General features: G+C 41.6%; 1 protein-coding gene across 3 annotated transcripts; it reads left to right on the top strand.

The window, feature by feature from the left end:
* The first annotated feature begins 255 nt into the window (after positions 1-255).
* Lctl (lactase like) lies at positions 256-14,132 on the top strand. Of its 3 annotated transcripts, XM_027926170.2 has the most exons (13): positions 256-370; positions 776-939; positions 1,399-1,486; positions 1,754-1,863; positions 3,483-3,611; positions 3,701-3,796; positions 5,750-5,804; positions 5,892-6,053; positions 9,820-10,094; positions 10,593-10,719; positions 10,901-11,100; positions 12,279-12,342; positions 14,017-14,132. In XM_027926170.2, exons 1-13 carry the CDS (start codon positions 256-258, stop codon positions 14,130-14,132), a joined length of 1,701 nt encoding a protein of 566 aa, XP_027781971.2. The 3 variants fall into 3 exon arrangements, with proteins under 3 accessions (XP_027781971.2, XP_071463434.1, XP_071463435.1); XM_071607333.1 differs by lacking the exons at positions 256-370; positions 776-939; positions 1,399-1,486; ... (1 more) ...; positions 10,901-11,100; positions 12,279-12,342 and having other exon boundaries at positions 3,522-3,611; XM_071607334.1 differs by lacking the exons at positions 256-370; positions 776-939; positions 1,399-1,486; ... (2 more) ...; positions 10,901-11,100; positions 12,279-12,342 and having other exon boundaries at positions 3,522-3,611.
* The last annotated feature ends 387 nt before the right edge of the window (positions 14,133-14,519 follow it).

Here is a 14,519-nt window from a genome sequence, read left to right as displayed (position 1 = left end):
GGGGCTGGTTTGGGCTTTGCCCACCCAGGGCTCCCCAAGCCCAACGCTGTCTTCTGCTCAGTGTTGAATTCGGGAGTGGCACCCAGTGCTTAGCTCAGCCCCTGCGGGTGGGTCCAGACAAAGTGCCCCACCTCTTCCTATCCCACCCCCACCCCTCCCCTGCCCCCCCCCCCCCCCCGGCCCCCGTCTTCGCCCCAGCCTGGCTGAATGGGCCCCACAGGTGCCTTTTCCAGGTATGGAGGAGGGCCGGGTGCCATGAAGCAAGTGCAGGCTGTCACTCTCTGTTGGGTGCTACTGTTGGTGTCCAGGCTGGGGGCCAGGGATGGCTTCCCAGAAGAGGCCTCCTTCTACTACGGAAACTTCCCACCTGGTATGTCCCCTCCACTCCTCTGCTGGTCTGTCCTCTGACTGTCCATCTGTCTGTTGGCCTGCCCACCTCAGGTGACTTGCCGAGGAGACTGGTGCTTTTACTCCTGATGGGGAGGATGAGAAACACACCTCCATATGATTATTCTAAAATAAAAGTTCCTAAAAGATTTGTTTAAAAAAAATTACCAAAATAAGGCAACAAATGCTCATCAGAGCTAAAATTGTGCAAAAAAAAAAAAAGTTTATAATTATTATATCTTCTTCCCACTGCTCCACACACTCTTGCTCCCAGGGAGACAGGGATGGGGGCCATGGAGGGGTCCTGCCCTGAGGCCAGAGGCAGGATGTCCTGGCTTCAGGTGAAGCACTGGGTGGCCCAGGGCCCAGCAGGGGTCTCCACCTACAGGTTTCTCCTGGGGTGTGGGCAGTTCTGCCTACCAGACTGAGGGGGCCTGGGACCAGGACGGGAAAGGGCCCAGCATCTGGGACGCCTTCACACACAGCGGGAAGGGGAAGGTGCTCGGGGATGAGACCGCAGACACAGCCTGTGATGGCTACTACAAGGTCCAGGTGAGTGAGGGGGGTGCACGTGACCTCACTCAACCAGACTCTTTGTTCAGGTGAGGGGGGCTTAAGGGCTGATGCCCTGGTCCAGGGCCTCCAGCCTGCAGCTGCCTGAACCTGATCCTTGCCTGTGAACTTGCCTCCAGTGAAGGAGACAGGCCAGCTCATTGCTGGCACCCTCTTTCTTCTTGCATTGGCTTCTTGAGGGATTCATCACCCGAGTTTATCATTGTCATCTGGTAGACTTCTCAGAGTGCCCTTAGACCCTGCATTTCACCCGACTCTCAGCCACCACAGCATGGAGAGGGAACAGGTGACCTCACCCCTAGTATTCGAGGAGCTATAGAGAGCTACGGACAGAAATGGGCCTTGGCCCAGGGGCTCCATGACCCCTACCTCCCCCTTGATCCCCACCTGGTCCCCAGGTGACCCAGCCCTGTACCTACTCATACCCCATCTGCTCAGGAGGACATCGCTCTGCTGAGGGAGATGAACGTCAGCCACTACCGATTCTCCCTGTCTTGGCCCCGGCTCCTGCCCACAGGCATCCGAGGTGAGCTAGAGCATAGTCCCCTTCTCAGCCCAAGTGCAGAGACACCACAAAGTCCTGGGAAGGGCAACCAGCCCAGGAGCCTGGCTGTGGCTGCAGCAGTCTGACAGGTGTGTGGGTCACTAGCTCCCAGCATTCCTAAAGTACTCTGAGGCTCAGGTGACTTCAGGTCTGGGGAAAGCCATAGGGTCCAGCAAGGTCCACCATAGGAGGCAAGCCCCAGGGCCTTTGTTGTAGAGTCCTCTTTTATCTCTTTTATTTCACCTACAGCTGAGCAGGTGAACAAAAAGGGAATCAGATTCTACAGTGATTTAATTGATGCCCTTCTGAAGAGCAACATCACCCCCATTGTGACCTTGTACCACTGGGATCTGCCGCAGGTGAGGGCTGGTGCAGGTTCAGCGGGGAGGAGTATGCTTGGAAGATCTAGGGTGGCCAAGGTGGGACAGAGTCTGGGGTCTGGACTCTGGCTCAGGACTAAAAAGGATTGAGTGAAGAAATCTCTTTTGGTCTTAGTTCATTTGTGCCATTGTAATAGAATACCACAGACTAGGTAATTTATAAAGAACAGTTATTTCTCAGAGTTCTGGAGTCCAAGAACAAGGTGCCCAAAGGTTCAGTGAGGTGAGGGTCTGTTCTCTGCTTCCAAGATGGCACTCGAATGGTACATCCTTTGGAGGGAAAAAATTGTGTCCTCACATGGCAGAAGATGGAAGGGCAAAGGGGATGACCTTCAAGTTATTTTATGAGGGCCCCCAATCCCACTCATGAGGGAGCCTTATGATTCAGTCACCTTCCTGTTGCCCTGGGAACTAAGTTTCAGTATGAATTCTAGGGAACCAAAAACACTCAAACCATAGCACCTTCTCACATGGCTGGGAGGATCCACTGCTTCAGTTGAAGTTTATAGTAAGTGAAGAGTATGAATCCCAGTGTTTCCCAAAACATTTGGCATGAAAAAATAAAAATAAAAAAAAATATTAAGAAACTTTCTTTTTCTTTGTGATGCCGAGGATTGAATCTAAGACCTCACATGTGTTAGACCAGTGATCTACCACCCAACTATGCCTCTGGTCCAAGAAATATCTTTTGATTCAGGTTTGGTAGCATGATGTATTTAAGAAGTTTATATATGTGCTGGGGAGAAGGTTTTGAGCAGGAGGTGAGAGGAAAGGGAATTCTGGCTCTCCGGAGGCAGCTCCGCATGAGGGTGGGGCACTGGGCAGGTGACTGGGCTGGAGGAGCAGGTAAAGTGGGGAGAAAGGTAAGAGGTTGGAGGAGTGGCTTGGGCCAGACCTGGAAGACTTCAATTATAGGGAGAGAAGGTGATTGGGAATCAGGGCTTATTCCCAGAGAACTCTAGGTAATCACAACAGGACTGATCTGTGGAAACCCTACTGCAGGAACAGATGCCTTTAGCTGGGATAGGGCTCCCTGCTGAAGAAAGCAGACCCACCTGAACTGTAGAGACTCTTGGAGGTCTCTGATTCTATGCAGCCCTCAAATCCTCATTTGAGCCTGCATGTCTGGAGCCATATCTCATTTCCTCACAATTTATATTCCAAATGCTTTTTTTCAGTATTAGGCCTCTCCCTAGGCAAATTTTCTTAAATATCCAATCTGTCAGCTTCCTTCAAAGTCTCACTTTCCCTGCTCCCTCCCTCTTGTTTGTATGCTAGATGGCTTAAATTATTACCCACACATTTTTTAAAAAAGATGCTGAGGATTGAACCCAGCCCTCCAACACACACACTGAGCAGGTGCTATACCACCGAGCTACATTCCCAGCCCTTCCCTCCATATTTAAATTGTTAGGTGGCTCCTTACTGCTATTGCAGTCAGAGCTCCGGGCCCACCACTCTGCACCTTTGCTCACCTCTCCCTGAACAAGGCTCTCTAAACATTCTCTGTGCTGTATTCACCCCTGTTCCTCTTACCCATTTGGCCAATTGGCTCCAGAAGTAAATCTCAGGGCACTGACTTCTCTCTCCATTGGCAGCTGCTCCAGGTCAAATATGGCGGGTGGCAGAACGCGAGCATGACCAGCTACTTCAGTGACTATGCTGATCTGTGCTTTGAGGCTTTTGGGGACCGGGTGAAGCACTGGATCACTTTCAGTGATCCTCGGGTAAGAAGGGCCCTTCTCCAGGTGGGAAAACTAGAGTGCTGCCTGCCACTTCTCACAGGTCCTGTGGTCCCTACTTGCTGTCCCCACAGGCAATGGTGGAAAAAGGCTATGAGACAGGCCGCCATGCACCAGGCCTGAAGCTGCACGGCACCGGCATGTACAAGGCAGCACACCACATCATTAAGGTGAGGTGGATCTTCCTGGGGTGCAGACTGGGTTCCAGGTGGAGGGATGAGATGACTCCCAGTGCCAGGCCAGCCTGCCCAGGGGTCTGGGGCTGAACTTGATCCTTTGCTGCTAGGCTTCCACCTCAGCGTATTCCATAGCACCTCCCATTCTGTGAGGACTTTGTGGAAAGTGTGTCCTGTCATCTAGCACTCTGCTATGACCTGAGGTGCTGTAAAAGTTGCTGCTTAAGATCTAGCCAACTGGGTGAAGCACGTACATGTGGAAATTTGTCACCTATAGGTGATGGGAGGAAAAGGGTGTATGCTATTGAGCTAAGGGCTAAAATCTTCAGTGAATGAAAACTGGAAATTGTGAAGGACAGCAGTTAATAAAGGTTAGTATCAATTGTTTAATAGCATGTTTTTGGAGGAGGAAGGAAATAGTTTGGAAGCATTGGAAAAGAGCAAGGCAAACACCAGCCCTCTTCTAGGCCCAAAGGCATGTGGGGTGTGAGGAAAAAAATGCCTTATGATCTTTAGGGCAGCCAGGTGGTGTTCTAGGCAAGACAGTGGAGGAGACATTCAGAGAAGACGACTAGCCATGAGTTACAAGTACAGGAAAGCTGTGAGAAGAATGGGAGAAAATCAGGTCACATCATACATAGGATGTAGCTTCAAATACAAGTGATGATGCCTGCAGAAAAGGGATTCAAGGGGTGATGAGATAGGTCCAATGGACATTTTGAAGAAGGTAGATGTGTTGGCTTTTCAACACTGTAACAAAATACTTGACAAGAACAACTTAGAGAAGAAAATTAGTTGGGTTCGTGGTTTCAGAAGTCAGCCAACTCCACTGTTCTGGGCTGGAAGCGAGGCAAACATCATTCTTTCTACGCTTAATTTATGATTTAAAAAGAATTTTTTTTTTTTAGTTGTAGATAGACACAATACCTTTATTTATTTTTATGTGGTGCTGAGGATCCAACCCAGTGTCTCACACATGCTAAGCAAGCGCTCCACCACTGAGCCACAATCCCAATCGTAAATCTGACTTACGATTTCTTAAACTGAATATTTAAAGGACAGAGCTCTGAAGACATCTTTAATAACAAACACGGAGATCACTCTTCAGGCCTTCTTATCTATAAAAGATAGTAAGCTGAATAGAAGTGATTTAATATTGTTTTTGAGATGTTCCACATTATCAGACAATTCTATAGTTCATTGTTTTCTAGTTGGTTATTGCTGGCTGGCAAAATAGGGAGAGAAGACTGATAAATAAGGGTTCTCTGGGAGTAACAGGCAATATCCCCAACCTTGTAGCCTTTAGATGTTAAGTCTGCTCCTCAAACTTCAGCAAGTGTGGGAATCACCTGAAAGCCTTATTAAAAGGTTGCTGGGCCCCACTCCCAGATCTTCTGATTCAGTAGGTCTGGGTAAGGACCATGAATTTGCATTTTTATCAAATTTCCAGGCGATGATGATGCTCTTGGTCCATATTTTAAGAACCACTGTTCCAGATAACCTTTCATCTCTCTTAGATGCTGACCTAGCCTTTGAAATAGACTTTACAGCAGACCAGAGAATCCTGGTAGAGAATATGGAGAAAAAATTGGATGTACATTTCCCATTTCATTTCCTGATTGTTCCATGTAGCCTTGTCCTAACTTGCAGAGCACCTGTAGGAAAGTACAGCCTGGTTGCAACAGACAAACGGGAACAAAGAATTTGTGCAACAATCTTAGAAATAATAAATGACAACATGAAGTGGTTTATGCCAGACAGTAAATAGAAATGTAAGTGCCTCTGGAAGTCAGAGGGAGACTGTAGATTGGGACAATCAGGGCTAGATTTAGAAAAATGTTAGGTCTTAAACTTTTTGAAGTTAGGAAGGAAAGACCATCCCAGATTGAAAGGGGGGAAAAGAAATAGATGAGTCAGGCACCCATGGTGAATTCCTGCTCCTTTCAGGCCCATGCCCAAGCCTGGCATTCTTACAGGAAGAAGTGGCGCAACAAGCAGCAAGGTGAGCTGGAACCCCACAAAGGAGCTGAAACACAGGTGCCAAGAGGAGCCATGTCATGCATACTTCCTACCCACCTTTTCTTTTAAGGTCTGGTGGGGATTTCACTGAACTGTGACTGGGGGGAACCTGTGGACATCAATAACCCCAGGGATGTAGAGGCTGCTGAGAGATACCTACAATTCTGCCTGGGCTGGTTTGCCAACCCCATTTATGCTGGTGACTATCCCGAAGTCATGAAAGACCATATTGGTGAGCTAAGTCATATTTTCAATTAAATTTATTTTTAACTGATAAAAACAAATATTATACATATCTATCAGGTAGCATGTGATGTTCAAATACATGTATATATTTTGTAACGTTTAAATCATGTTAAATATATCTATTGCCTTGAACACTATCGTTTCTAGGGCTGGGGATGAAGCCCAATAGTAGAGCACTTTCCTAGCATGCACAAGGCCCTGGCTTAGATCCCTGGCATTAAAAAAAAAAAAAAAAAAAAAAATCATTTCTTTATGGTGAAAACTTATAAACTCCTGGGCTGGGGATGTGGCTCAAGTGGTAGTGTGCTCGCCTGGCATGCGTGTGGCCCGGGTTCGATCCTCAGCACCACATACAAACAAAGATGTTGTGTCTGCTGAAAACTAAAGAAATAAATAAATATTTAAAAAAAGAAAACCTATAAACTCCTTTCTTCTAGCTTTTTGAAAAGTATAGAACATCCTGGGGTAGTGGTGCACACCTGTTATAGTGATTTGGGAGGCTAAGGCAGGAGGATCACAAGTTCAAGGTCAGTCCTGTCTCAAAATAAAAAATGAAATAAAAAGGGCCGGGGATGTAACTAGTGGTATAGATTCCCTGGTTTCAATTCCCAGTACTTGGGGGAAGGGGAGTACATTATTGAACTGTGCAAGAGAACCCCAGAACTTCTTACTCCTATGGAATTGCAACAGTACCCCTTGATCAACTTCTCCCTACCCTACCCCATCCCATCCTCCACCAGGCTCTGGTTACTACTGTTTACTGTCAACTTCTGTGAGTTCAAGTTTTTATACTCCACATTTGAATGAGATAATGCAGTACTCCCCTTTCTGAGCCTGGTTTATTTTACTTAAGGATCTCCACCACTTGTTGCCACCAAGTCACCTCAGGAGCAAGTTACTGAGTCCAAGTGAAATGAGCAGAAAGCAGGGAACAGAAGAGGACCTGGGCTTGGCAAGGCACTCAAGGGATAACCCAGTCCCAAAGTATTAACTAGTTATTTAAGAGCTGGAAGGTAGCAGGGTGGGATGGGGGAACATCAAACAAATCCCTAGAACTGGAATTGAGAATTCAGAACAAAGGAAAAACCATGCTAGGTCTTTGGGCTGCCCTCTGCTGTTATGCTGTCCTGTCTCCTCTGTCTGTCTACTCCCTCGTATCTTCAGTGAAGTAGATGACAGCCTAGATCCAGTTGGCGGATATAGGTTCCATTGTTGGTTCTTTGTGCTGCTTGAGAAATACTTTCAAAGCTGTGGTTTCCAAAGTGTCAGGGAATCAAAAGAATACAAGTAAAGCTTATAGAGCCTTTTCTTTTCTTTCTTTTTTTTCCTTCTTCTTCTTCTTTTTTTTTTTTTTTTCTTGTGGTGCTGTGGATTGAACCCACGGCCTTGTGCCTGGTAAGCAAGTGCTCTACTACTGAGCTACATCCCCAGCCCTCAGTTTGGAAGCTATTAACTGCCCACATAACAGGAAATTCTAGGTAAAATGGCTTGAAAAGTAGGGAATCTATTTTCTCACTCTGGAAAATGAACAGATTAGACAAAGTAACCTCACAATCTTTTGGCAATAACTAGTTCTGTAATACTTTATATATAGACAGTCAAACTCTTAATAATTATTTCAAGGAAAAAGCCCTCATGGCCAGGGCCAGTATCCCTGCAGAACACCCTATCATTCACACAGTACATTTGCTTTCTCAGGACCCTGAGAAGCCATTGCAGGTGCCACTGGAGGACTGCACTAAAAAGCCAAATAGATTATTCATTACAGAGAAGTGTTTGGTCTTAAGGCCAATAATCCCAGACCCCATCAATTTCAATTTGGTAATGATTCAAGTGGGAACAGGGCTTTGTACAGTGTGGAGAGGAGGACCCTATAGGCAATTTTATTTATTTATAGTAATGAAATTACTATACCAGAAATCTTGTTTACAAATTACTTTCAGGTTTTTGAGAATCACCTTTTATTGGGCTGGGGATATGGCTCAGTGGTAAAGTATCTTGCCTGGCACGCATGAGGCCCTGGGTAAAGTTCTTAGCACTACCAAAAAAAAAAAAAAAAAATCACCTTAATAAACATGAACAAAAGTAAAAAAGTAACTCTAGGCCAGTGCAGTCTGACATAACTTTGTGATGATGGATATGCTTTCCATCTGTGCTGTCTACTACAAAGGACATGCTTGTGGCCATAGATGCCTATTTAAGCTTAAGAGTAAAATAAAATAAAAATCATTCATGTGATTGAATCTAGTCATATTTTAATAGACACATGTAGCAAGTAGCTACTGTATTAGTATAGAAACAGTATCTTATAGTTTTTCATGTTACTAAATATAACTGAAGGTAATAACATGCTAATATTTTAAAGGTATTTAATAATACAAACTTTTCATTCACTTACTCTAAACCAATAGCCACTTTGGAAATGCTTTTATGGTCATATTGTAGATCAACTAACAAAAATGTTGCTTTTCTTTATTAATTTTTTAAAAAATTTTCAAAGCTTATACAGAAGGACACATTTTAAATTTTTTCATGCACAAAAAAATACAAAGTGAAAATCAAGCCTCCCTCCATCTTCTTCCATCCTTCCAGAGGGAAGTACACTGTCAGTGTTAGACTGGGCCTATGGGAGCCAAATCATTGCTGTTTGTCCAAAGTATGTACTTATTAGTACATGCTACACTGAGCATGCATCTTTTTTTCACTTACGCATATCTGTTGGCATTCTTTTCATGTTAATATATAAAGTGCTGCCTCTTCCATTCTAATGGCTGCATGTTGTACTGGCGAATATTTCATTAAAATTTTTTTTTCTCCTCTCTCCTTCCCCTCTTTTTTGTGGTGCCAGGGATAGAATCCAGCATCTCGTGCATGCCAGGCAAACACTCCACCACTAAGCCTCATCCCCAGTTATTTCCAATCTTTTGCTGCTCAATCTATAATGAAGATTCTTGCACATACATCCTTTTACATGTGTGAGTAAAATATAGAATAAATAGTTTGGGGACTGGCTAGTGAAAGGACATAAAAGTTTACAATTGTGAAAGAACAAAATTGCCCAGTGCAGAGATTGTCACACCTCACACTACCAACTACAATGTGTGAACATGTCCATGTTGGTCCTATACCATCACTGACCTTCCAGAGGTCAAAATTACCAATTTTTGATGTAAGGAATAATACAGGAGTCCAACTCTACGTTTTTCCAGATAGCTACCCAGTTGTCCACATACCACTTAACTAATCCATGAAAATGTTATTTTAAATATTTTTTTTTAGTTGTAGATGGGCACAATATTTTTATTTTTATGTCGTGCTGAGGATCAAATCCATGGCCTCATATGTGCAAGGCAAGCGCTCCACCACTGAGCTACAACCCCAGCATGAAATTGTTACTTTTAAATTTTTTTTTTAGTTGTAGATGGACACAATACCTTTATTTATTTGTTTTTATTTTTATGTGATGCCAGGGATCAAACCCAGTGCCTCACGCATGCTAGGCAAGTACTCTACCACTGAACCACAACCCTGGCCCTGAAATTGTTACTTTTAAGCAATAAAAACTTTAAATTCCTTTGGATAGTATTCAGATGCTAAAATCCCAGTTTGGAAGGCAAAGGTAATATTTTTCCATGCAGACAAATCCTGAAGTCCAGCTTTTATGTCCACATGCCAGTATCATAGTGGTACATAAAAATAAAATGATTGTGAGAATATAAGATTGGTTAAATCTTCTTGTTTTCTCTCAATAGGAAGAAAGAGTGAAGAGCAAGGCCTGGATATGTCCAGATTACCAGAGTTCTCCCTCCAGGAGAAGAGCTACATTAAAGGCACATCTGATTTCCTGGGATTAGGTCATTTTACTACAAGATACATCACTGAAAGGAACTACCCCTCCCGCCAGGGGCCCAGCTACCAGAATGACCGTGACTTAATAGAACTTATTGACCCAAACTGGCCAGATCTTGGATCTAACTGGCTCTATTCAGTGCCATGGGGATTTAGGAGGCTCCTTAACTTTGCTCAGGTACTTACTGTATTAAGCTCTGTAAAGAACTTTTAGACCTGAATTCATATTCTCACAGCTTAAACTCAGGTGACTACATGTGAAAGGTAATAAAATAAATCCAATTACCTATACTTCAGATTGTGAGAATAGGCCTTGCAGACCAATACCTTTCATGAGTAATTCCTTCAACATATATAATTTTAGCTAAAAATTCTTATCCCACATTTAGGTGTTTTGTTGTCCTTCTCACCTGAAATGGAATATGTAGGAAAGAACAAGACTCAAAGTGCATTTTCCCTCCAACAATGCCAATTTATTGAGAAATATATTCTTACACATTAATGCGCCTCTTGCCTACACTCATCTCTAAATAAACATGTTAACTGACAGTACATGCTAAGATGTACTTGATTAGAATCTGGTAGCCTTGAATACATGTTGTTATAAGAGTATCTGATCCAGAAATCTACCTGTAAGTCAGAATTTTTAAGATATGTTACTCTGACTCACTTACAGACTCAATATGGCAATCCTCCCATATATGTGACAGAAAATGGAGCATCTCAAAAAGAACACTGTACGCAATTATGTGATGAGTGGAGAATTCAGTACCTTAAAGGATACATAAATGAAATGTTAAAAGGTGAGATACAAACCAACAATGTCTTCACATATTTTTCTGTGCACCTTAAACAAAATTTGATAACACATGATCAACTATGACTTGTCTCTAAATCTCATAAATAAAAATATTTTAATATTATCTTCACAATATTATTTAAGTAAAGGAAATATGTTAAAAGTGGAATAAAATGTCTTTTCAGCTATAAAAGATGGTGCTAATATAAAAGGGTATACTTCCTGGTCTCTGTTGGATAAGTTTGAATGGGAAAAAGGATACACAGATAGATATGGATTCTACTATGTTGAGTTTAATGTCAGAAATAAGCCTCGCTATCCTAAGGCTTCAGTTCAATATTACAAGAAGATTATCACTGCCAATGGGTTTCCCAATCCAAGAGAGGTAAGACTAACTATTTCTTCTGGATTTAGACAAGCTAAGCACTGGGGTGCAGTTTGGCAAGGACTTCCCCTCTTTTTTCCAAAGAGGACAGATGTATACAGCATGGCTCTGTCTTTCCTCCCCCTCACCACCTCTTTGCTCCTTTGCTTAGAATAGAGGAAGCACGCCTCAAAATTTAACTCACAACAAAGCATTAAGGACATGACTAGAGGTATGCATGAGTTCCATTTGCTCTAGGTTATAACAGGTAAAGTCAATGGAGACTTCTGGTTAAATGTTGTCTTAATGCTAATAAATACTATGTAATCTTCAAAATATGTAAAATCAGTGAAGTAAATCAAATATAGAATGACGTTATTTTCATTTCTTTTCCCATCAAATATGAAAGCCTTATAAACATACTGGCTCCAAAAATGAGAAAAAAAAGTAATCAAACTTTATAATCTTTTAAAACCTACCAAACATATCAATAATCTACAAATTTAATAATCTACAATAATCTACAATTTTAGCTCTCTATTACATGTTAATGCACCTATTGGCAAGGAATATAAATGATAATTAAAAATTCTTTGAAGGTGAGCCTAGAGGGACTAAAAATGAAAGTGGTGACTAACAGTTATAAGGCATTTGCTACTTTTATATTATTAGAAAAATACTCTGGTTGTGGTGGTGCACGCCTGTAATCCTAGCTACTTGGGAGACTGAGACAGGAGGATTTTGAGTTTCAAGGCCAGCCCTGGTAACTTAGTGAGATCCTGCCTGGAACTAAAAATTAAAAAGAACTGATGTAGCTCAGTGGCAGAGTGTCTCTGGGTTCAATCCCCAGTACCAAATTAAAAAAAAAAAAAAAAAGGAAGGAAGAGAGGAGGAAGGAAAGAGGGAGGGAAGGGAGGGAGGGAGGGGAGGGAGGGCAGGAGGGGCAGGAGGGGCAAGAGGGGCAGGAGGGGAAGGAAGGGGAGGAAGGGAAAAAAAGCACAAGATTGCACACTCCTTAAAAATAATCTATTCTTTGATTCCCTCTCTATGATGCATATAGATGTACAATAAATATTAACTAATTTAAACTACAAGTGGATTTTTAAAATATTTATTTATACCCTACATTTACTCCAAAAATAATTTCATACAGCAAAAAGTTAGTCTAAGACATTACTTACCAAGTGGGTTTTTATCAGGTGGAAAGTTGGCACTTCGAAGCCTTGGAAACTTGCTCTATAAACAACCAGTTACTTGCTGCAGGTGAGTATATTTTAATTCTTTTCTTTGATAATTAAATTACATAATTACACATATAATAACATTACCAAAAATCTCAAACTGTAGATCTACCTGAAGTCAATCTTCCCAAACCACTTATGATTTGATTGAATTTTTTCCTTACTTTGAAGCAATGTCAAATTTCTATCTCAGAAGCATTATAAATATTAAAAAAAAAATTACCATTAAAGAGTAATGTTTCAACTACTGAAATTTTATTCTTTCTGAACCACATTGTAAATTCATATACCTACCATTTTTGTTAAAGTGGGCTTATAGAAGGAAGGGAAAAGTTAACCATTATACCTACGGGAATGAAGAAAAGGTCAAAAATACTTTAGCTCTTGTACTCATTCATTCAGCAAATAATTATTAATCATTCACTATTAACTATGAGTTATTTTAAGGCTGGGGATATAGCAATGAATAAAACTGGTCCCTACCCTCACAGAAGGCATCATTTCTTATGAAATGGGATCTAAAAGGATCCAAGCTATAGAATAACCAAGATGCAAATGTGTATCAAGAAATGGCAACACATTTCACCTCTTTGAATTTTTTTTCTCTCCATAGGGACACTCAGAGAAATATACTTTCTGTTTTACTAGACTCATTTTTCCTCCCCATACTGAGGATTGAACCTAGCAATGCTTTACCACTGAGCTACATTCCCCAGCCCTTTTTATTTTAAGACAGGGTCTTACTAAGTTGCCCAGGTTGGCCTTGAACTTGTGATACCCCTGCCTCAGTCTCCCACATTGCTGGATTACAGGCATGTGCCTCTGTGCCCAGCAATAAACTTATCTTTAATGTGGTATTCAAAGTAGAAAGTACTAAAGCAAACTCTTCTAAGCCAACATTTTTAAGAGCCAGTATATCACTATGTACCAACCTTCCCATATCTAAATAACAGAGACAATACTAAGGATGTATATTCCATTAAACTGAAATAAACAATGTATTTGTAACACAGAATTTGCTTAAAAGCTTATGAACTCTATAAGAACAGAGTCTGTGCTTTATTTATCTCAGTAATCAGAATGCCCAACAGAAAAATTAAAAAAGGGTATTACAGAAATATCCACTACTATATCAATGTACAAGAAACAGGCTCATCATTTAATTCTTAAAGATCAAACTATGCAAGAATCACCATATGATATTTTAACATGGGAATTCCCATAAGATACATAATAACATGCTTGAAAGTTTGGAAATGTTTCCCTCGATTTTTCTTTCATAAGTCTCTCCAATGAAAAATTATGGGAACTATAAAACATGGCTGTTAATAATCTTGAGAGAGATACATGGTAAGCATTAAGTAACCATACACTTAGCCTTTATTATACTACCTGTAGAAAAATCCAAATTTAGGCATTCCCATATTCTTTGAAATATTTTATAAACTCTCACATAACTTGTGTGTGTGCGTGTGGTGCTGGGGATTAAACCCAGGGCTTATGCATGCTACCTCAAGTACACTACCACTGAGCCACATCCCCAAACTCCTAATTTTTAAATACCATTTAGTTTACTAGGTTCCCTTTTCTACAAAATGAGAATTAGAAAACTTGATGTCATTTCTCAAGTTTTTCCAATATACTTAAAGCTTCTGGGACGCAGCTCACCTGGTGGTTGTTCTCTGTCCCATTTCAGAGCCTTTGCTCAGTCACATGCACATGGTCTCGGAGATTGTGGTCCCCACAGTCTGCACTCTCTGCACACTCATTGCTGCCCTGCTGTTAATGCTGCTCCTCAGGAGCCAGAGTTGAGACAAGATCACCAATTTTGGAGCTTCGTCTTTCATAGAGAAATCTTCAGGATGGTCCTCCTATTTCTGCTTTGAAAGTTTGTTCATGTCTGTTTTCTGGATTTGTTATAATTACCTTTCCCCCCAACTCTTTTTGGTGTATGCTGGAATTTAAGAATTAGAAAATAAAAATAAGCATAAAATTAAAAAAATTACCTATAACTTCACCCCCCCAAAGTCAGCATTAATATTCTGCTAATATTATGCACACACTCTCACTTTACAAAAGAGATCACAGCATAGTTTTGTGACTTGATTTTTTTCATTTTATGTAAAACATAAAATAGAAATATTACTTAAATGTACAAATGACTGCCATCTCAGTACCATCCTATGTAATGGATAGCAT

Source organism: Marmota flaviventris, chromosome 2 (genome assembly GCF_047511675.1).
Source record: "Marmota flaviventris isolate mMarFla1 chromosome 2, mMarFla1.hap1, whole genome shotgun sequence".
Lineage (NCBI taxonomy): Eukaryota > Metazoa > Chordata > Mammalia > Rodentia > Sciuridae > Marmota > Marmota flaviventris.
The sequence above is the reverse complement of the archived record's forward strand: the minus strand, read 5'-3'. Positions and strand labels throughout refer to the sequence as shown.

Bases quoted from the DNA above. Each gene is read 5' to 3' on its own strand.
- Lctl (XM_027926170.2), top strand. From the start codon at position 256: ATGAAGCAAGTGCAGGCTGTCACTCTCTGTTGGGTGCTACTGTTGGTG. The intron at 371-775 runs GTATGTCCCCTC...CTCCACCTACAG, and splicing joins CTACGGAAACTTCCCACCTG to GTTTCTCCTGGGGTGTGGGC. The intron at 10,720-10,900 runs GTGAGATACAAA...ATGTCTTTTCAG, and splicing joins CATAAATGAAATGTTAAAAG to CTATAAAAGATGGTGCTAAT.